Source organism: Elaeis guineensis, chromosome 8 (genome assembly GCF_000442705.2).
Source record: "Elaeis guineensis isolate ETL-2024a chromosome 8, EG11, whole genome shotgun sequence".
Taxonomy (NCBI): Eukaryota; Viridiplantae; Streptophyta; class Magnoliopsida; order Arecales; family Arecaceae; genus Elaeis; species Elaeis guineensis.
The window spans coordinates 6,722,802-6,745,421 of NC_026000.2; the positions used below are offsets into that span (position 1 = coordinate 6,722,802).

Here is a 22,620-nt window from a genome sequence, read left to right on the forward strand (position 1 = left end):
ATATTAAATTAATAGATCCCGATAAACACTAGAGGTATATCCAGATTGTTGGTTGTTGGTACCCATAAAATAAATAATATATATATATATATATAATTAATTTCTTTGAATGTTATCATTCTTTCTTAAATTTTTAAATTTTATTTTATATATTAATTATTATTATATTAAAAAAGTTATTCATTTTATTTAATTTTTTAACATATCACTGGTGGAAGGGCACAGCTCAAAAAAAAATAAAAAAAATGATAATGATATCCGAAAGAAAAGGAGAGGGGAGAAAGGTAGAAAAATTTTTATTTATTTATTTATTTACTGTTTCTTGTCCTCCCGTTTCCTTTTCTTTTTTTTTTCCCCCCTTTTCTCAAGCCACACTCTCTCCCACACACGCACACACGTACACAGACGCGCCTCACCCTTGTCTTTCTTCTCCTTTCTTTCTTTCTTTGTTTTTTTGCATTTTTTCTTGCTTGACAAGAGCGGGGAAACCGGGAGTAAGAGAAGGAGAGCGTAGGGGAGAGAGGTCGTGGGTAACGGAAGAAGCCCAAGGAAGAAGAGGGAGGCGACGGCGGAACGGGGAGGTGCCGAGAGATATCCGGGAGGGTGAGAGGTGGCACGGCGAGCGGGAGAGGCGAGGGAGAGAGAGGCGATGGGGGGTTTGGCTCGAGGAAGTATCGGGAGAACAGGGGAATTTTCCCCTCCTCTGTTCTCGGTTTAAGGAAGCCACAGGGCACCGCCTAAGGGGCGGGCCCCGCAGGGTTGAGTTTGGGTTTTGAACCGGCCCGAGGCATCACATTCCCCTTCCGTGATGGCCTTTCTCCTCCGCCGCCGCCTGCGCCCTCCGGTTGGCCGCCGCTTCTTCTCGTCTCAACCGTTCTCTCCGCCTCCCAACGCTCCCCGCCGCCGTGTCGTGGTCACAGGTAATCGATCAGCGCCCTGACCTCCACTTCCTTTCCTTATTCGCCGTTCTTTTTCGATACCATGGCGGTGTTGTCGAGCTCGTGGGCAGGTTTGGGGATGGTCACCCCGCTCGGGTGCGGGGTGGAGCGCACGTGGAGCCGGCTGGTGGACGGGCAGTGCGGCATCCGGGCGCTTGTGCCCGCTGATCTCAAGATGGCCGGCTTCGATGAAGCCACGGTGATGTACACCTACGAGCAGCTCGCGTCCAAGGTCGCCGCCATCGTGCCCTGCGGCAAAGAGGACGGAGAGTTCGATGAGGAACAATGGCTTCAATCCAAGGTAAAAATTCGGGATTTTGGATATGGGCTCTGTTTTCTTGTACTCTCTTCCTGCTTCTTAGCTTTGCTGCGGGGGAATTTTTCAATTTTAGGTATCAATTTGTTTCTTTTCTTGAATGCACACTGCCCACTTATGTCTCTCGTAGTGAACCCTAATTTTTTTTCCAATTTTCTTGCACATATGCATTTTATTGCAAAAATAGTAGGTGAAATCAAAATTAAATCATGGTGCTGAGTCTAACCTAACTCTTGTTTTCTATATTTCGAATGTAGTTGGATTCTAAATGATGATTTATTTATTTGGAGAAACCTATGAAAACAAAGTTGTATGCAGTATGCTTCAAATTCGCTGAATAGGTTAAGGGCTGTTTTAAGAACACCGTTATCCCTTTATAAAGAGAGACCCCAAAATAGTTCTTTACCATTTTATTGGAAATAACTGCCGGGATCTAGCCTTGACCAGACATCTTTTCTTTGCATGGAATGGAATAATAGCTGTTATAACAGAAAATTATGTAAATTAACAAACAAATAATACTGTTATCTGCTGACCTGACTGTTCACATAAAAAGTAGTTTTTTAAAACTAAGATGTAGGAGGTAAAATGTCTAATGGCTTCACAAAGACTGCTATTCAAGCATCCATTACATACACACAAACACGCGCACACATGCGTGTATATATATACGTCCATTTACATATGCATGTCGACCATACCTTTTAAGGCAATGATTTTCATATATGACATGAGATAAATGAAAAAATATAAAAGAAAAGAATGGAAATGAACCCTTTTTCCTTGGTTATAGTCTGTAAGTCTCAACTGATGGCAATCTTGTGACATTTGCTTAGGTTTGAGCTTCAGAGGAGAACAGACTGAGCCATGAGCGCTCTCTCTCTCTGCCCCCCAACCTCAACACCTCTCCCTCTCCTTCTCTTCATCCCACCTCTCGCTCTCTATCTCTTTCTCCCCCTCTTTCCCTCTCTCTTTCACGGGCTCATGCACGTGATGGTTCTGTCCCTGTTCCCATCATTATTTTTAGCAATCAAGTTTAGCTGCAACTAATGTTGCGACAATCACATGGTCTGACCTATATAAGAGCATGACTTGAGACATGATGCGGCAAACTTGCTTTTTAGAGCCCACTTACTACTGCTACTTCTGATTGCACCACATTCTGGATTTATGATGTATTGACACTAAATATCAGGAGACTGCTTTATCTCTTAAAAAATATTTATGCTGCACACTTGTGTCTCACTTTTTTGTTCAATGGTACAGATTTTCTTAGAATTTTATTCAAACATCTTAATTTAACCAACAAACCATTTCTATCATTTTTCCTTTCTCTTTGGCAATCTCACGAGCTTGAAGCTGAACATGAGGGTCCCATGTTATATCAGTAATGGACCGTATTTGTTTTCTCCAGCAATGCAAAAAATAAAACTACCATAAATGGAACTACAACCATCAACTAATAAATCTATTTGTGGGCTTTTCTTGTATACGTTTATTCTTTGCCTGTTTCCAGGATTATAGATCCATAGCAAGATTTATAGCGTATGCACTATGTTCAAGTGATGAGGCTCTTAGAGATGCAAACTGGCTGCCAATTGAATTTGAAAAGAAGGAAAGAACGGTAATTTTTTTCTTTAGACACTTTACAAGATTGTACTGCTAGTGGCTATGGTCTAACTTGAAAGACACCAGGGTGTTTCCATTGGTGGGGGGATTGGAAGCATTTCCGACATTTTAGATGCAGCACAAATGATCTGTGAGAAGGTTTGCTTTCAATTGTTCAGTTTGTTACTGGAATGATCTTTTCATCAGATTTCTTTTTCTTGATATGATGCTTCCCTTTCCAATGGTCTTGATTACTGGTCCATGCAATACCATGCATTGTAAACATGGATTTATCAGATAATTTGATGTTTTCTACATTTTGAACACAGCGTTTACGCAGGCTTAGTCCGTTCTTCATACCTAGAATATTAATCAACATGGCATCAGGCCATGTCAGCATGAAATATGGATTCCAGGTATGTGAATTAGTTCTTCCCATGTGCTTTCATCGGTCTCATTCCTTAAAAATTTTGCCACTTTAAAGCATGATAGTTTGAATTGTAGTTTTAACATGAAACTCAATAATGACAACAAAGTTGTATCTCTTTAATATAGGGTCCCAATCATGCTGCTGTGACAGCTTGTGCCACAGGGGCTCATTCTATCGGGGATGCTACAAGGATGATTCAATTTGGAGATGCAGATGTTATGATAGCAGGAGGAACGGAGTCTAGTATTGATGCTCTATCAATAGCTGGATTCTGTAGGCAAGTTTCAACTGATCCTCTGTGACAAAATCTTGTTATGTTTCTTATGGATTCAATCTTGGTCCTCCATCTTGGATTTTTTTTTTATCCCAGCAACTTTGGTATGACTGTACAATATTCTAAAATAGCTTTACTCATGTGGTAGACTAGGGGTTCCCATGGTCCTCCCATTTAGAGATCTATGTTGTTCCTAAGCATTTTCAACTACACTTTTTCTTTTTGAATTTATTCTCCACATACAAATATGAAATACCAATATATGCTCCACCAGTTCTAGAAGCAGCAGCTCTAGTCTCTAATAATGTCTCCTTTTTATTAATTTATTATCTTCCCTTCCCTTAGAATCATCAGATTTGCAATCTGGTCTTTTCTTTATGATTGGGTAAAATCTTGCTTTCTTTTTGAAGTGCTCTTATGTTTTCTTGTCTTCTGATTGATATTTCTGCTACTTGTATGATGCTGAATGGTATAGCCATGGGCTGTGACGATGTTAAGGTGCCATCCATCATGATCGATCTTCTTAGTATTACATAAATCATGTTAAAAACAAAATTTGTTCCACACAGATGGAAATTCTGAATTCATTTTTCTGTTTTTCTTTAACCATCCATCGAGGTGCCTATTTGACTCGGTGACACAGTCAACCCTTTTGTGCAGCTTAGAATACCATTTATGGACACAATCATATTCTTGGATGTCATGCATTGTGCTCCAAGACCTGGTCAGTTCTATTTATTAAAGAAATGAAGTGCTCATTTAAAAAAGAAAAAAAAAAAAAACTTCTTAGCTGGAACCTAAGGTGATCATAAACAACAGCTTTAACCATTAGGATCAAAGTCAGGGTTGTGAAGGTTGCAGCATGCATGTAACACAGATATCAGACTGTCCTCTATTCCTCTGTATGCGTATATGTGTATTTTATGGTGCTATAAATGTGCCAAAAAAGTCATTCACATAGGACAATGAGGACACTTTAAAAAGTCTCACTCATCGCATATGCATGTGCTAGGAATATGAAGTTGTTACATTACATGCATATATATTTGTTTATATAACTAGGGCATATATATATATATATATATAATGTTTATAGGGTATTTTATCTGTCTTTATTGTATGTTGAGTTCTATAGCCAAAATGATTATCTTGTCTGCATTTGAACTAGAGAAAATTATGATCTGATATTTTCGTTTTCAGGTCAAGAGCATTGGCTACGAACAACAACTTTCTCCCGCATGCATCTTCTCGACCGTTTGATTGCAAAAGAGATGGATTTGTGTATAACATGTTCCCGACACCTTCCCTTTATTTTGCATTTGTTTGGAGCTTACATCTGATGCATCAGAAATATACAGGATAGGTGAAGGCTGTGGAGTAATGGTGTTGGAGGTCAGTTTAGTGAAAGATTTATGACTTATTCTTTTTCCTGCAATTGTATTGATCACTGGGGCTTTTCTCTATTTCTTATGTTATATGCATGTCTACGGATGTTAAGTCAGGTACTAGAAATTGTTCATTTTAATTGCATAAAAAACTAGATGCGCAACAGAATTCCTGTTCATGTACTTGTTATAATTATAATGCTTTTAAGGGTGATAAATTTGCAATTTGGTAATGAAATGGCAATGCATGAAATTAAACCTTGCAACCAAGGTTTTAAAACTGGTACTGGTGGTGACCGTCTCGATCACTGGCCGGTTTGGTACGGTGCCAATTTGGTACCGTACCGACACACGATACGGTGGCGTGTCAGCCAAACAGGCATGCCTTTTTTTTTTTACTTTTTCTCTTTTTTTTGGGTGGGAGGTGTCCAATCAAGCTTTTATAAATTATTAAATAATTTAAAGTCCAAAACGATATTTAGTGATATTCATAATATTCGTATCACTTCGATACATTTTTAATCGTGTGTGACACGAATCTAAGCATGATATTATTTTATTTAGCATCCTAAATAATCAATACATGAACTAGATATCATTGGATTCTAAAATGCTTAAATCAATTAAAAAATCTAAAAATACTCAATACGTATCAATCATCAGAATCTGATCGATCGTTGATGTCCATAAATAGCAGGATCATCTAGATAGTCAGGAGGAACATTAGTCCATCCCTCTAGCCACATAGCATTATAATTCTCTGTGTTTGTTCGATAAGGTAGGCGCGTTGGATCATAACTCATCCTCGATCCCTCACTGAGGTCCTGACTCTGAGAGGTATCGTCAGACTGATAGCCTAGTTGTGAAGGGGCCCATCTAAATATATCGACAGCAAATTTCGATTCATAAGATGCTTTAGACTGTACATGATAGTAGCCATTAGAAGATGATGCCTTCGATGCACCATATCCATATCCATATCCATAAGGATCATAGGCAGCTTGTGGCTGCGAATAAGAGGATCCAGACTACGAGGACGAACCTGATACATCTATAGATCTTACTCCACGTGCGAGGTCATCTGAAGCTGCATCATATCCTGAATGATCTCGTAAAGCCTGTCATCTATATGAAATCGTATTATCACGGGCTCTACCAGCTTGTACACCGTAGTTCCTATCCTGCATGGTGTGCGTAAACTGAGACTCACCAGTGAATAGAAGATCACCAACCAACTGCGTCTCCTATCCTCCGGTCCCTCCAGATCATCAGATCCATGAGTAGCAGAAGAACTATCATCGCTGCTCTGTCTGATGTCTGAATCTGAGTGAATCGAATGCTCACTCTCTATTGGAGTTACAACTATCTTTTCTTTTCTTTTGTCTGTGTGCCTAACAGTTGCCTGCCCTCTCGTCATGCCTTTCTCTGACTGTCTCGACTGTGAGGGTGGATGCTGTGGTGTATCGGCTAAAGGCCTATGTGGAATGTTGCTATTTGTCCATTGAGAGGCATCCACTCCAGCCTCACTAGCAACAAAACTGGCAAGCCATGGAGACGATCCTAGCTCATCAAGCTCTGACTCCTACTGCTGACTCAACCTATCCAATCATCGAATTTTCATTTTTATGAACGAAATCACTCGTAGTCGGATCTGAGTACTTCAGCTGAACTTTTTCTTCAATATATTTGAGCCTCAGCCTTAAATTATAGTGCACGTACACAAGAGCATTGAGGCATTTTTGTTTTAGACGGTTTCTCTACTTACTATGGATAAGGGCAAAGGTCGATCAATTGCACTGACATCCACTCGATGAAGCCATGTGAGAGAGGATTTTGATGGCAAAATCTTTCAAATTTTATGCGGATCCACCAAAATGCATCCACTATTTAGCTTCAAAATCATTGAAAATTAACAAAATAAAAAAAAAGATTGAATATGCCAATATGATAATAGATTTATTAATATATATCTGGATTCATCTTTGATTTACTTCTGATCACTAAATATTTGCTTCTGGATTCATTTGGAATCATTACTTCTAAATGATTCTGTATCTTAAATATTTGTCTATAAAAAATTATTTATTATAAAATCTTAATTATTGAAGATATATCTAAGTTAATAAACATCATTGAACTTGTTCAAGATACATAGCTGCGGTGTCTGGATCGGGCTCCATCTTTTCTATTACATTTTGTAGGGCGAACAAAAGCTCTTCATCCATGTCAACACCAGGTGTGGAGTACTGGAACCTCATGTTCAGATAATAAGCTGCACAAGTGCGCACATAGATTTTCATCTCTAATTAAGTTTATTTATATAAATTTTGAAAGAGTTTTTGATTTGTTGTTTACCTGCTAAATGTAACTCCTTATCCATTTGATAGCTCCATCGATGGCCGATGATCCTGATGTACTTATCGGTATGATGTGAATCTGCCATCTTGATTTGTTTCTTTGTCCTCTCCTTCATATAATATAAGAAGCCCATCTGGGGGTATCGCTCACCATCCACAGTTCGAAACACTTCATATAGAGGCTTGATAGCCATCATTATCTTCTTATTTTGGTCAAGAAGCTCACCATAGATATCTCTTGGTCCTAGAGGATCTACATCTAGACCGGCATCTTGTATAAATGAAATGGCAGAGCGATAATATGGGTTGTCTGCTGCATTCACTGGGATGTGACTAAAGTGAAATCAAGATCCAATAGCTCACTACATATCCTTCTTCTTATCTTTCTTCAACATAGTATCAATCTTCTGTTGTTTGGAATCTCTACTAGGAAATGCATATGGATCCAAGTCGTGGATGGTGGCTCCTATTGAAATCTTTCTAGAGGATTTCTTTCTACTGTCAAATACTTCCAACATGGATGCAAAGCGGCTAGTGCCTCTACTGACGGGCTCTCTAATTGAGAATGTCCTCCTAAACTGTGACTCAAACTTTGCTGTAGTGCTTTCTGAGCTTGACCTGCTCTTATAAGTTGACAGTCCAAATCGACCTCTATGTCTGGCTACCTCCTCTAGTTGCCATTGATCATCCAAGCTCATCCAAATGGCAGCATCAATCTGTACTTGCTCATCATCTGGAATAGATCCTTCTTCTGACTCCCTAGAGATAAGAATATGGCTTTGCTGCTCAACGATCCATCTCTGCCTTCTTCATCAAATTTTTTTTTTGCTGCTTTAAAATCAGCGAAATACTTCTTCATTAACTAACGGGCCTTTTGCGGATACTTACGACGCATAGCTACGTCAGGATAGCCGCCAGCCAAATGTTGCTTCAATCGTATAACTCCTCCCTTGAATTCTATGTTACACCATTTACATCTCCAATGATGCCAACCTGAGAGCATGGAATACTGTACCGTGTCGAACCGACCGGTACACCCCATATCGAGCCAGACCGATGGGGAACCGCATGGTTTGGTCTGCTCAAACGGTATACTGGCGGAGGAGGGAGGGAAAGAAAGAAAAAGTGAGAAAGAGAGAGAGAAGGAGAGGGAGGGAGGCGAGAGCCGCTGGAGGTCAGTGGTGGCCTGCTGCGGCCATCGGAGGGCCGCGAAAGCATCTGCGGCTCGTCGGTTCGTCCGATAAGACTTTGAAACGAGTGAGAAAGAGAGAGAGAAGGGGGAGATCGTCGGAGATGGGAGCGGGCGGCATCGCGGTCGCAGATGCGGGCTTCATCGAGGTCGGAGGAGGGGGTGGCGGAAGCGGCGCGGACGACGTCGCGGTCGCGAAACAAGGGCTATCGCCTCAGTTCACACGATCTCTTTTTTTAAAAATGAAGATCAATAGTGAAGCCGACAAAATAGTGAAGTCGGCAAATCATTTGTCGGCTTCACTATTTAAAAGATTTTTTAAAAAAATTAAAATCAATGAAACCGGCAAATCATTTGCCAGCTTCACTTAAGTTTCGATTTTTAAAAAGAAATCGTGAAATAGGGGCGTTGCCTCTGTTTCACGTCCGCGGCGCCGCGCGCATGGACTGCGCCATCTGATGGCCACGGTGGCTAGCCGAAGGCCGTCCGACGGCCCTGTCCCCTCCTTCCCCTCCCTCCTTTTCTTTCATTCTCCCTCTCTCTCTATTTCTCTCTTTCTCTCTTTTTTTTCTCCCAATTTAGGTTCGGTGCCTTCGTCAGTTCATTGTCGGTTCGTTATGGTACGGAATGATACCGAACTATACCATCGGTCGGTCGAAACGGCCATCGGTACCGAGATTGCGAACCTTGTTTGAGAGCATCTCCCCATGCTCCCAATCAATGTCACGTTTTGGATCCTTTTTCTTCCTTGATGGATCCATTCTTGAAAATTGATAAGCACATCATTTCAATAATTATGTAAAAATGATAGATTTTGTTTATCTAGTTTTTTATATTTTTAAATTAATTATTTATTTTTTAAAATTAAAATAAAATATATTAAAAATTTTAAAAATTATGAAAGAATAATTTGATCTTAGATCCATGTAGAATCTTATCATGAATCCTACATATAATTTTTTTAGATGGTGGATATGTATGAAATGCTTTTTTTTTTTTCAAATTTAGACCTAGGTCACTATGCGTAAGATGCGTTAAAACGTTGATAAATGGGTACCAAATTTTTGTCAGAAGTAGCTTGCAAGTCTTTAAACAATAATATGATTTTACAGTTATTTTTTGAAATTTATTTTTTTAATTTTTTATTTTAAAAATATATTTTTAATTTAAAAAATTATATACTTAACAAAAATTAATGATTTTAATGTCATTATATAGATCATTCATAGATCTGTAACATATATTAAAATCATGTCAAAAAAATTTTTTTTTTGACATGGTTTCTCCTTGTTTTTCTATTTTTCACAAATTTTTCGAAAAAAAAGAAGAGAGGAAGAGAGGAAAGAGCATGGTTTTGAGAAACATACCTTACAAAGCTTTAATCTACGTATTCCTTGAGTCTTCCTGCGCCTCTTGGTGTTAGGGAGTGAGAAACAGAGAGAGAGAGAGAGATTGAGAAATAAAGAAGTCGAAAGATTTTTTTTCTGTCTCAACTTATTTTAAAAGAAAGCCGAACCGGGCGGTTCGGCTCGGTTCAACTGCGTACCGTTCGGTTCACACTGAAACCGTCCGGTTCAAGGCCAAAGCGGGTGGTTCTCTTTTTTTCTTTTTTTTTTTTGTCGGGTGCCGAAAATCAAGGCCAAACTGATCCGGTTCGGCACACCCTGAATCAGGCGGTTCGGTCTGGTTTTGAAAACCATGCTTGCAACATCTTCATTTTGTAGTGAAATGACAATGCTTGAAATGAAAACCCTCAAGGCATTTTTAGAAGTTTTCCATTGGTTTGTGATAAAAGTAGTCTTTCCTGATTAACTTACCAGATGATTATAATTGTTCACATGGCATCAAATTTGGTGACAAGGGGAGTTCCCTTTTGATCAAGAAGCACTGCAACATTGGAAACATTGTTGAAATTCAAGTACAACTGGTAGCTAGCATGTTCTGTTCGCATTCAGTGCAGAATTTGGTGTCTTATGATGTCAAATCATCAAGATGTACTCCTGCTGCAATATGTGCTTATAAAAAAGAATAGATAAGTGTCCATTTATCACATTATTGGTCAGATGTTTCTGTGTACTAGATAATACAAGAATCAACCATTTGTCATCTACCTCCTAATTTATGACTAGTTTAATGATTCTTGTTTTGAGATTCCAAGTTGCACAATCTGTTTTGTTCAAGATGTGCGGTGATGTATGTCACCCTTTCCCCGCATAGAAAATGATTGTGAGAAAAAACAAGTACATACAGAATGGGAGAGTATCTATCTATTTTCAAGTTGTAAAATAAAAGAAGAGGCATGGGTGCATAGATGTGGACCAACGAGTTGGAGTTGAATTGGGTTAGACAGGAGTGTTGATGGATGAGGGGTACTGTGAGACTATATGTTTTTTTATGGCTCTGTTTTATGGATAGAGAGAGATGGAACATTTTTAACCAAGCAGATAGATGTTATTAGGGGATGCTTCTTTGGTGTTGAATGATATTTCAAACTAACAGGAAAATGAATAAAGGATTGGGATTTTGAGTGGTAAAGTTTTGGTCATTTAGAAGTATTCATGCATATAGCATCACAATGATGAGATTGTAGATCGATGTGTCTAGATCTCGATCGGTGGTGTTTGAATTTAGTATATCCGTGTAAGACATAGGATATTGTCTAGATTAGGCATGTCTGTAATATTAGAATTTGATGAGGCCTTCTTTCTGTTCAGATCTAAGGATAGCCATACGTGTCTAGGGCCATAGCTTTGGGTTCCATCTATCATTTCATCTTATTATGTATGTTTTTGGGGTATCCTGATGCATTTTTTAAATGTAGGAGCTCATTTTGACTGACTTCACCTGAATGCTATGGCAGGCTTAAGAATGTAAACATTATTCTTTTTCTTCCTCTCTATTTTTCTCTTTTTTCCCCCTATGTTTGGTTTCTCATCTTTTGGCTTGAGGATTTGCATCGAGTCATGAATTTGATTACACCCAGATTTTCTGCATAAAAATATGAAATTAATCGCAAATTTAAAGAAAAATGCAAGCTGTAAATTGATCTTCAGATCTCAACCATGAGGATAATGTCCCCTACATGAGTATGCATAAGAATACCTGAGCATAAAGTAGTAAGGAACTAAGATAAATGATGTGGGCATCTGCATTGAAGTTTTCAGAAGGGGCTGTTGTTGAGAGAACTAAGGTTAAATGGTTCGAACTTTTGTTTAATTACCTGTGATGGAAAAAGAAGAGAAAAGAAAAGAAAAGGTTTTGATTCATAGCCCTTAATACAAATGGAGAGTAAGGTTTATAAAGTTGACCCCAAGTACTTAAGGTTTTTTAATATTTGGAGTTATATACTTACATTCAGTAATTCTTGTTTTTGCATGCCTGTTTTCCCTTAACGGTAAATAGTTTGGTTATTTTAGTATGAAATTTCCACATATCACAATTATCTTGACCAAAATGCTTGAATTCCCTTGTGCAATGATTTTTTCTGTTCTTTATTAAGGAACTTGATCATGCAAAGGAACGAGGAGCAAGAATTTATGCAGAGGTTCGAGGCTATGGGATGTCAGGTGTGTTTCTCTTCGCATGCAGCAATTCTTATGATTGCTTTTACATCATTCAGTTGGCCTATTAAAAAGATTGTGAAATTGACTTTGTTAGGTGATGCTTATCACATAACTCAGCCGCACAACGATGGAAAGGGTGCTGTTTTGGCAATGACACGTGCAATAGAACAGGTATGGTATTTTTGTTGTTATTACAGGTGGTCCTTACAATTTGCTGTATAAAAAAGGGTTTTAGCTTATGTGCATGCTGTGCACCTCAGGGTCCATGGTTGAGGATCTAGATAAATTTGCACTAGCTTGCTGATTGCTTGAAGAGTCTTTCATTATTACTGAATTTTGTTGCCATGTCTATTATCACATTAATTCTTAGTTCTTTGTTCCTTGAACGTTTAGCAAGAGGCATTATATTTTTCAGTTCTTGTTTATTAAAATTGCTCATAGTTCATTCGACCAATATATGTTGGTTTGTCACAGAGCAGCTTACTCCTTTGATTTTTGCCTGTAGGCAGGGCTTCATCCAAATCAAATAGATTATGTAAATGCTCACGCAACATCAACACCTCTTGGTATATCCCTTGGCCATCCAACTTCTGGGTAGAATAAATTACTGAATGTTGTGCTGATTTTATAGAGCTGAGTTGGATGCCGCACACAATTACTGAATATTCCAAAATTACTCCCTTTAACAGGTGATGCTGTAGAAGCCAGTGCAATAAAATCTCTATTCTTAGATCATGCAACATCAGGTGCTCTAGCACTGTCCTCCACAAAGGTAATCTTATGCTTGTGTTCCTTTCAGCCCCTTGATTGATGGCCAATCCTATTCACTTATGAGATGCTTGGGATTAGGTTTTTATAATATCTTAAAAAAAAAAATACTGACATAGTAAATACACTTTTGGTTTTGGTAAATAACTAGTCTGGGTTTCTGTCTCTGTGAATATTGAGTCTCAAGAGGGAGTGAATTTACTAAACAATGGGATATATTTGCAGAGGCTTTGCACCTCTGCAGTTGTCTGTTACAGAGACTTTCAGTCTTGTACAGTTTTACTTTTTGGAGTAATAGAGGCATTACTTCCTCTGTTTTTCCCCAGTATTTTTCATTCATCATGTGCTTATAATCTAATGATCTTTAGGGGGCCACTGGTCATCTACTTGGAGCAGCTGGGTCAGTGGAAGCAATCTTTGCTGTTCTGGCCGTCCACCGTGTACGCTTGATAATTTTCATAATCCTTTAGGCAAACTTATTTTAGGTTCATATCTTCTATTTATAGTCAACCCTCTTCAACTGTTAGTTGCAGCTAAGAATAAGAATGTTGAAGTCCTGTGATCGGCAAATTGCATTCATTTATTTTGTTATTTTCAGGGAATTGCTCCACCAACATTGAATCTAGATGAACCAGACCCAATTTTTAATGGTACATACATGCCATTATGTGCTTCGAAGAAGATGCAAATAAGAGCTGCACTCTCAAATTCTTTTGGCTTTGGTGGAACCAATGCATCCTTGTTGTTTACCCAACCCCCTTAGCATGACTGCCTAAGACCGTAAGTTAAAAATTCTTTTCAAATCATTAATAATTGTTCATGCTCCCATATCGATGGGACGGTTTCAGGAGTTGGGAATTGCTGCTGCCTTGCAATAATATATTGGTGATTAAGCTCGGAGTGGTGGCTGGAACTTATGTCCAGGTTTGACCACGATTGTATTAAGATCGGGATTAGGAGAATATGATGTCCCACGACGGGATGCTCATACTTTCGAGAATTTATTCATTTATTTCTGATCCATCCTAGAAAAAGCTGTATTTTTTCTCTCATAAACTATTAGCTGTATTCTGAGCAGTAAAATTTTGACTGGAGTTGTTTGTTTGTATAATAAAAATATTTTGTCCGGTGATGGCCAGAGATGGAACCATCTTGGCGGCCACTATAGTGTTGCCATTTGGGAGACCATTTTGTTAGGTTCTCAATTTAAATATTATTTTAAAGTTTTTGTGACCATCATTATTATTGCCGCGCAGCCCATGGCAGTCAGTTGGTCCCATTCAAAGGACCGCCTGCATCCCCAATTTCTAAACTATCCGTGATCACCAAAATAAAGTTTGCTGGTCGGACTTCAAACTCATTTAATGTAACGAAAGTTTGCTTGTAAGTTATAATCGCTATGTTGATATGATTCAATTAAGAACACCGTTCTCCTCTTCACCTTCTTTAGCATCCCCACATGTTTACGTTTTGTTGAACCATCTCACGTAATGATTCGCCAGTTCCTGCCTTTTCTCCCGTCCAACAAATCATTTTCCTTTTGTTTTTGCCGTGTCTCAGGCATCGCTCAGACCAGCATGCCATCATTCTCTAAGCTTTTTTTTTGTAAAAAAAAAAGAAGGCAAGCTTTATATTTTTCCAGTGCATAGCTTGCATTCTCACTCTTCGGAGAAATTATCTTCTAGAGCACAGCTTGCATTCTGACTGTTTCGAGCAATGCCTTGCTAACGCAAGCTATGTATTTTCTCTTTTTTTTTTTTTTTTTCTTTTTGGCCCCGCGGGGTGGGTCTGCTGGTGGCGCTTAAACAATATAATTTTAGAGTGCTGCCCTATCAAATTAATGCTTTTTCAACGGATGCAAACCCCGGCACATAATTGCTCAAGGAGAGCATGGAAAAGCTCTGGAACTTCTTGAGTTCACAAACCTTCCTCGCTTTAACCGTGCACAAGGATCATGCAGGTAAAACTCTTACAATTGAATGATCTCATTGCTCAATTCAGTGTATATATCATCACTGGTAATATCTGAGACCTAAGAGATGACCTGTTGTTCAATAATCAAATCTAAGAAATAACTGGGATCAACTCTCACAGGCCAAGAGCAGAAATTGCCGTCCAGAACACTGTTTGCTAAGAACATCTTAAAAATAGTTGACCCTGGACTGTGCCAATTCCTGCACTGCATTCACACGGCTACCCTCCAGTAGCCTGTTCACATTTATTGTAGACTGCATCTGAAATCAGACGTAATCAACTAAGTTTTGTGAAGGTAAATAAAGTTTTGATAAACACAAATACAAAATCCCATCTAGCCTGAGCAACAGCAGATCTCTTTTGAAAATGCCATATAGGCCAAGTAATGCAGGACACAAATAAAAACACCTCTACAACGTGCAGCATTGTTACTTCGCTGAAATTTAGAATGGCTTCCTCTAATCCATGCGCTGCCTCTCCACCAGAACTGTGTAAGAAAATTACGGAACTGGTGCCACTAAGGGTACATGTTTCTCACCAAACAGGATTCATATTCATATACAGGAAGGCCAGACATTGTGGAAAACCAACCAGTTCTAAACAATTTACAGTCCAAAAGCAACTCTCAACCATGGATACTTGTACTCCGGATAAGTCTTGCATGCAACAGCACAGTTGTAAGAGCTCGTATCAGCAAGAAGAAAATCTGACGAGCTTGTGTACCACCAATTGAAAGAGAGGGAAAGGTGAGTTCTCAGGAATGATATCAGAGGAAGTAATCAGGGGCTGGTTTCTTAGAAGGAACGCCTCTTGCTTCCTGCATGAAAAAATGTGTATTTTAGCAAAATGACTATAAGAGAAAATACTGGGAAAGAAAGAGTCAGGGACACAAACATGTGGTGCAGCCTCAAATACACGAAACTGCTTGTTTAGGTTCTCATCCAGCTCAAGGATGGCAGCCACATTGCCACATCTGAAATCATTCATAAAGGAAAAGACAGTTCAGAGAGATTAGACTGTAGCATATAGACATATCTAATATTCTAGTGCGGTTTTCTTTAGTCCATTCCATGCTTCACATGCTAGAGGTGTTGTGTTTTGAACAACAATCCAAGTGCTGGTTGAGTGCGATAGATCTCTTTTTAAGCAAGCCCTTTTAAATTCCACGCTGCTTTGAACTTTGAAGAGTTACTACATTTGATTAGCAGAGGCATAATTTCATGAAGAGTCTCTTTGCCTAAATCCCACGGGATTGCCCCCTTCCCCTGTCAAGGCACTCTCCCCACATGCACTCTCTCCACTCTCTCCAGGGATTTTGCCAAACAGGCCCTGTCAGATTATCTCTCCACCCAGTGCTTTTTACCCTATAACATTAGGTTGAACAGGAGATGATTTTTTCCAGTTCAACTGCCAATGTATAGCTACATTATCCTCTACAATAGATGAAAATTATGTGATACTGAATATAATGAGGATAAATTAACAGTGTTTCTTTATTAAGCTTCGACAAGAACTCCAGGAATAAAATATGGACATTGTGATTGAAATATTAGTGGAAAGAGGTTAGAATCTAGTTCAGGAGGCCTGTTATTATTTTATAAGATCCAAGTATAAACAAAATATGGTCAGAGGTGGCATGGACAAGCAAGATTAACAGCCAAGTCTACAAGATTTGATTACTAAGACTTCTAGATAATACTTAATTTGTAGAATTTTTATCATATTCAAATTTGCCAACATGCATAACAATAAAGCAAACCATTCCCAAAGTGACATTTGGAAAGCTGAACCTTAACCAGCAATATTCATGCAGGGGAGTGGAAGGTTCACTAGTAATTCTCAGGATGCAACATTATATCAAGACTAACAATGGCAGCTTTCCACATGCCTCATTTAACAGGTTGGTCCATTTTGTTTTTTTAAAACAATAGACCCAAGGCAACATTTGTGACAATATATCTGGAAGATAAGAAAAGGCTACAATATACTAAAGAATCAGTCAAAAGATTCACCTGCTAACACTTTGTATTTGAAGACAAAATATTGTCTCAAGTTTTGCAGATAAATAGTTATTCCTCTAATCTATTTTCAATTATTACATATAATAAGTTTTATCAATTTTTCAAGATGAACATTTAATTGGTACCTGTAACAGTAATTTGGAGCGGACCAGACTGTTACAATCTGGTTATTAAACATCCATTTATATCCTTCCATCACTAGTTGATGTGCACGACATATGTAATCAATGTTGTTTGAGTGATTAAAGGAGGTAACCACATTCCCACCAAACAGGAAGCCTGCACCCCGAGGACTTAAACCCCAACCATCAACAGCATCTTCTGGATCTGACCATAGAAGATCGCACATGGCCCCATCATGAGGTACTTCCTGCTTCCGGTCTATAGTTCGAATCTGTTAAACAGGATATTATCTCTATTGATGATTGAAAGCTTCAACAAATAATAAAGAACAGATGGAAAAGATATAACTGACCTGATCTAACGTTGTAATGGCAGGAGATAGCCCTCCATGGACACTAAAAATTTTGTTCTCAATGAGTGCTGATAGGCTGTACAAGGGAATAAAAGACACAACAAAACAAGTACATTACCAAGAAAGACCTACATGGATAGTATGTATAATTGATACTGAAAAATGAAATCTAGAGGAGATTACCTTAGGAAGTCAAATATATCTGTGCAATATCTCCATACATTTACTGACCCATATTTGCGGAGACACTCATCATAGAATCCATAAACCTGATTTCCTGGAACCTTAGCGTTCTCGATGTAGAAATATTAAGATATGTTACAAGACAACTATAAGATCCCAACCTGTGTGATCTGCCGGCTCTCATGATTTCCTCGTATGAGAGTTATACGGTCTGGATACCTAACCTGCACAAATTCAGGAAAATTGGCTGGAGCTGATTCAAAGGCGTGATAAAACCCTGGAAAATTACATTATATGCACGAGCAGATATAGATTACAATAGACAACGGTTTTTGTGCTGCATGTATGCTAGAAAAAAAAAATATAATGACAGTCTTGGAAATACTATGGCCTGTTTGGGTAAACCAGCAGAATTAGACTGAGTTTCCTGCTGGATTCGTGGGTTAGGCAGCCCATTTGGGCATGGCCCATACCAACTCACACCCCCATCCCAAATCCTGCAAGAGGGAAAAAAGGACCGCTGTGGATATTTATTCTTTTCTCCTCATCATCGCCAATCCTCGACCCTCCCCATCTCCTCCCAACTTCCCTTCCTCCTATGCCCCTTCTATCCCCAATTCCTGCAGTATATTCCAGCAGGAAGACCTAAACAGGCCCTACATGCATTCAAAGTAGTAAGTAACTTGCGACATTGATCAGGCATCCTTGCAAATTAAAAGCACAAGATAGAAGCAACAAATTCTGGAACTAGAAAACATAAAATCTTGAAAGTTCCATGGATCAACTAGAGGGGAACTTTTAGTGCTTATCTGATGCTTTTTGTTCTTCTGACTCAGTGGTTTTGTTCATTATCTTCCACCACTGGAAAGTTCATAACACTAATTTTTGTTCTGGTTGACTGGTTTTATACATTATCTTCCACCATTGGATGTTCATAACACTAAAAGGCCTGAGAAAATGACAGACATTAACATGTGGGTATGCATTGTGAGAATGGTCAATAAAACACAATCTACTCCAGAATTGGCTAGATTCTTTAGAATCATGATAAAGAGTACATTGGGTTGGTTGGTACCTCAGCAACATATGGAAAACACATATTTCATTCCATCTTTGTAATTTGTGAATGTTGGAAGAGGAAGAATGAAACTTTTCTATTTTGGTTGAGTCCAAAAAACCCTATTATTGGTGCTGAGAATATGATGAATCCACAGGCAAATTGATTGAAATGAAAATGCTGATAATGGATCAACAGACATGTAACAGATGGTTAAATCAAGAATGATCAATAGCCTTATACGAAACATCACATAAACAAAGAAGCTAGAGTTACAACAGTGATAAAATCTCAGTTTTTTCTGAAAGAAGAAAAAGGAAAGTATTTTCTCAGAGCATTACCTTCAATGCTAGCAAAAGCAGAAACGTCTCAACAGAATAAAATCCTCGGTCAACAAAATCCCCTAGAAACAAGTAATTAGTCTTTGGACAGTCGCCTCCAACTTTGAACAGCTCTTTCATGTCATAAAACTGTCCATGAATGTCTCCACATATCTGGAAATAATAAGTCAAAAACTATTAAGCAGTGACAATGTATGAACTCCATCTCATTCTAGGGTTTATCCAAAAAAAATATAAAAAAAAATTAAACTAATTGACACATTAAAACATGATCTTTAGGTATGTAATTATAAGTTTTCCAAGTTACTCCAAAAGTAGCTATATACAACACCACTACATAGTTCATTCCAGCTCCCAAAGTATCTACCTAGGCCCCCAAGCTACATAAGGAATTGGTCATTCAAAAAGTAAATACTTGGATATAGAGATTGGCCAACATTTCTGTGGGTGTCTCTTGAACCTCAAACAGTCTCCACCAATCTCTGTAGCTTCTTCAAACACTTGAGCATGCTCAAGGTACTTAGAAACCAACTCCCAACATACAGAAGCTTGTTGATTTAATACTGAAAAAGAGATGCCAGTCACACGAGGAAAACAAAGAAGACTCTAGAGTCCACATACAACAAATGAAAGAAAAGGGCACTTTGAGGCTCCAACTGAGGAGAAGGCCTAAGGGGGAATATCGAGACCAGAAGAAGAAGAAGAAACAATGATGATAAACATGATAACAATGACAAGGAATAGACTAGAATCAGATTAAAAGAAAAAATATGAGATGAAGATAGAGAAGAGGGAGTAAATAAAGTAAAAGAAGAAGAGTAGGAAAAGAGAAGCAATTGGATAGACAACCGCATAGTTTAACATATTCCTTTTTCTGCACTAGCCTACAAGAGATATTTATCTCACAACTAGAATACAGTTCATAAGCCATTATGTCATAACTCTTGACTTTTGAAACCACTTCTTACTTAAAGCACATTTTCAGCAATATAAATAAAAAGAAGAAAATTGTACCCTTCCCACCAAACAATTTCATGATGTCCCAGTAAATCTGCATCTGGTAAAACTTAAATGTGCTGAAACTAATAAGCATTAGACTCTTCTTAGGCTAGTCCACATTTCATCTGTAATATAGTTAGGGATTCATTTCAAAGTGGTGAGGGAGAACAGAGTTAAACCATTAAAAGATGTTGTATCTCATGAATGTGAGTATTATTCAATAGTATTTGTGTTCACTATAATCCTCTGGCTATAGTGTGTGCAATAGGCTAAAGAGGTACCATAAGGTCCTCTGTTCTGACATACGATGATGAATTAGAAATGTTTAGGCTCCCTCTTTAAGTGATAAGAGAGAAAAACAGGTAATTTTGAGGAGAAAAATAAGAGTTTGGGCTTGATGCAACATGGTAATTACCTTGTTAAACAAATTTATAGCTTTTCAGAAGAGGGTAAACTACCTTGCCTGATATAAGAGAATTTGGAACCACCATGGACCGTGCAAATTACATGCCTTTGTTTAAAAAGCTATTTTGAACAAGATATTAACTGGAGGACATCATAATCCTCTAAAGAGAGTTTTGAATGTTGAGGGCAAATTCTTGTCCATAGGATCCATGAAAATGTTACATCTCACTTCAAAATTATGTTTAAGCTGATGCATTTTACATCACCAGCTATCCAGGATTGTTGCTTATGTACTTCTAATGTTGTATAAATGTGAATGTTTGCACGTAGTTGACATTCCCTGGGTCACAAGTGACAATCGGGAGCTTAAAACCACTTCCCCTCTTTTTTTTTATAGTTTCAATAAAACGACAATAGTTTGAAAAGATACAGCACATTTTGCTGGATTTGGGAGCAAGCCTGATTTTATTTTCTTCAATTTGCACCAGATGCCCTTATGGCTCTTCCATTGGGCCAATTTTTATTGTTCACTCCACTTGTCTCTTCTACCGTACATAATAAATTCAAGACTACAATACCACTTGTTCCTCTCGAATGTGCAGGTTAGAACAAGTAAGAATTAATATTTAACATGATTAGGAACAAACAGATGGATAAACCAGACGGGGGTTTTCTGGCCTCCTATCCTCGTGATATAACACACAAAGGGCAGCTTCAGGTTCTCAGTTTGAAAAGGATGGTGAATGGGGAGAACTACACTGATTTCTGGGATTGAAACAACGTCTATAAAGGATTAAAAAAAAACTTGAAGAAAAATATGAAACCGTTTCATGATGGTAATGGACACAGGATTCCCGACCAGACTAACTTTATGGCACAGCCTTCCTAACCAGACATAAGCAGCAAACTGCAGCTAATAAGCACTCTATGACAAGCAATGGACCTTTTTTTCCAGCAAAACCTCTAACTAAGATGGGACAGACAACAATGGGCATAAAATAAAAACAATCACATACCACTCCCATAATTTCTCGGAGATTTAATAATATGAAAGCAAAGACACGAGTGACATAGCATCAGAATCAATAAACGCAATCAATAATCTCAGACATAATTTGTTAAACTTGTGTGCTCTATAGAAAGCACGTTCTATCAAAATCACATAAAGAAGTAAAAGGAACCCTAAAGATGCAATCTTTAAGGGGGGAATCGCTTGAAAGCAAAACCTAAAAGCACCTCAAATCAGTCTAAAGGGATTTAAACCAAACCGAATCAGAAACGGGCAGAACCCATAAGAGGGAAGTGGTAGATGCAATAGAACAGATCGGAAGAAGGGGATCCGCTGAAAAGAAGGCGGAAAGGGAGATTCTTACGGTGACGGGGGCATCGACCCTCTGTACGTTGCTCTCCTCGACGAGGATCTCCATGGCCTTGAGGCACAGCGCCTTCACCTCCGACTCTTTGAGCGGTTCGCATCGCTTCAGCTGCTCTATTTGCCGGTCCAAGTCCGACATCGCTCTCCCCCCTCTCGCCCAAGCCCTCGATTACTCCCTCGGCGGCCTCGCTCAGAGGCTCCGCCACTGCGCCTCGATGGTTCAGTGACGGGGGACTATTTATATGGATCTGGAGTACTCGTACCTCCGGTGACGGGATCCAGCATGGTGCGGTGACCCTGACCGGTAAAGTTGGGCGGTGACGGTACCTCCCGCCTCCACTCCGTTCGCTGGTAGACGTGATCGCTTGAGAACGCGAATGAGCGTGGGGCAGTCTGGCATTTGGAGGTGGCTCAAAAGCTGGAGGCGGGGGGGAGGGTTAGGATTTTAAAATCTTTTTTTTTTTTTGCTCCTTTATTCAAATCTTTAAAATTTTTAGTGTTGATAGGGGTTTTTTTTTTTCTTTTTTTTAAAAAAAAAATTCTGAAGTTGGTGAGAAGGAGAAAAAGTCAATCAGTCCTCACATATTTGCCAACAAAACAAAAGAATAAAATGAATTCGAATCCTCATTTCTATTCTATTATATCCACTCGACCCCACGAGGGCCAACAATAACTAGAGTTAAACAACCGCATGACGTCCGGGTGATAAAAGATGATGCCATCTAAGCAAATGTTTGGTGGCGAATGCAAGAAATAATCAAACTCGATTTTTATATTTGGTTTTGTAACCCAAAAGGACGTGGAAAAAGTTAGCTATAGACGGAGCAGTTAGAAGACGGCAAGTTGTTTTAAACCATTTGACCATCTACCATTCCACTTCCAGATCCCAAAATCTGCCCTGCCATCAGGCGTGCTTGAAGCCATAAACAAATTATCTCAGTCCGGAACTGCACTCATATTGG

At 38.8% G+C, this 22,620-nt stretch overlaps 2 protein-coding genes across 5 annotated transcripts; one reads left to right on the top strand and one right to left on the bottom strand.

Moving 5' to 3' along the window:
* Positions 1-396: 396 nt before the first annotated feature.
* On the top strand, positions 397-14,051 carry LOC105050521 (3-oxoacyl-[acyl-carrier-protein] synthase, mitochondrial). Of its 3 annotated transcripts, XM_073261862.1 has the most exons (15): positions 398-920; positions 1,010-1,239; positions 2,771-2,878; positions 2,950-3,021; positions 3,192-3,278; positions 3,418-3,569; positions 4,767-4,847; positions 4,925-4,958; positions 11,997-12,063; positions 12,155-12,231; positions 12,566-12,626; positions 12,750-12,832; positions 13,197-13,268; positions 13,427-13,608; positions 13,677-14,051. In XM_073261862.1, exons 1-14 carry the CDS (start codon positions 809-811, stop codon positions 13,589-13,591), a joined length of 1,401 nt encoding a protein of 466 aa, XP_073117963.1. In that variant the 5' UTR covers positions 398-808; the 3' UTR covers positions 13,592-13,608; positions 13,677-14,051. The 3 variants fall into 3 exon arrangements, with proteins under 3 accessions (XP_010928883.1, XP_029122058.1, XP_073117963.1); XM_010930581.4 differs by lacking the exon at positions 13,677-14,051 and having other exon boundaries at positions 397-920; positions 13,197-13,313; positions 13,427-13,562; XM_029266225.2 differs by lacking the exons at positions 2,771-2,878; positions 2,950-3,021 and having other exon boundaries at positions 397-920; positions 13,427-14,051.
* Positions 14,052-15,063: 1,012 nt separating this feature from the next.
* LOC105050520 (serine/threonine-protein phosphatase PP-X isozyme 2) lies at positions 15,064-22,054 on the bottom strand. Of its 2 annotated transcripts, XM_010930578.4 has the most exons (8): positions 21,657-22,054; positions 18,880-19,032; positions 17,643-17,705; positions 17,482-17,567; positions 17,299-17,374; positions 16,949-17,217; positions 15,697-15,775; positions 15,064-15,619 (listed from the first exon to the last, which is right to left on the bottom strand). In XM_010930578.4, the coding sequence occupies exons 1-8, from the start codon at positions 21,795-21,797 to the stop codon at positions 15,569-15,571; spliced, it is 918 nt and encodes a 305-aa protein (XP_010928880.1). In that variant the 5' UTR covers positions 21,798-22,054; the 3' UTR covers positions 15,064-15,568. The 2 variants fall into 2 exon arrangements, 1 of the variants encoding a protein (XP_010928880.1); XR_002165189.3 differs by lacking the exon at positions 15,064-15,619 and having other exon boundaries at positions 16,949-17,204; positions 21,657-21,968.
* Between the last annotated feature and the right edge of the window lie 566 nt (positions 22,055-22,620).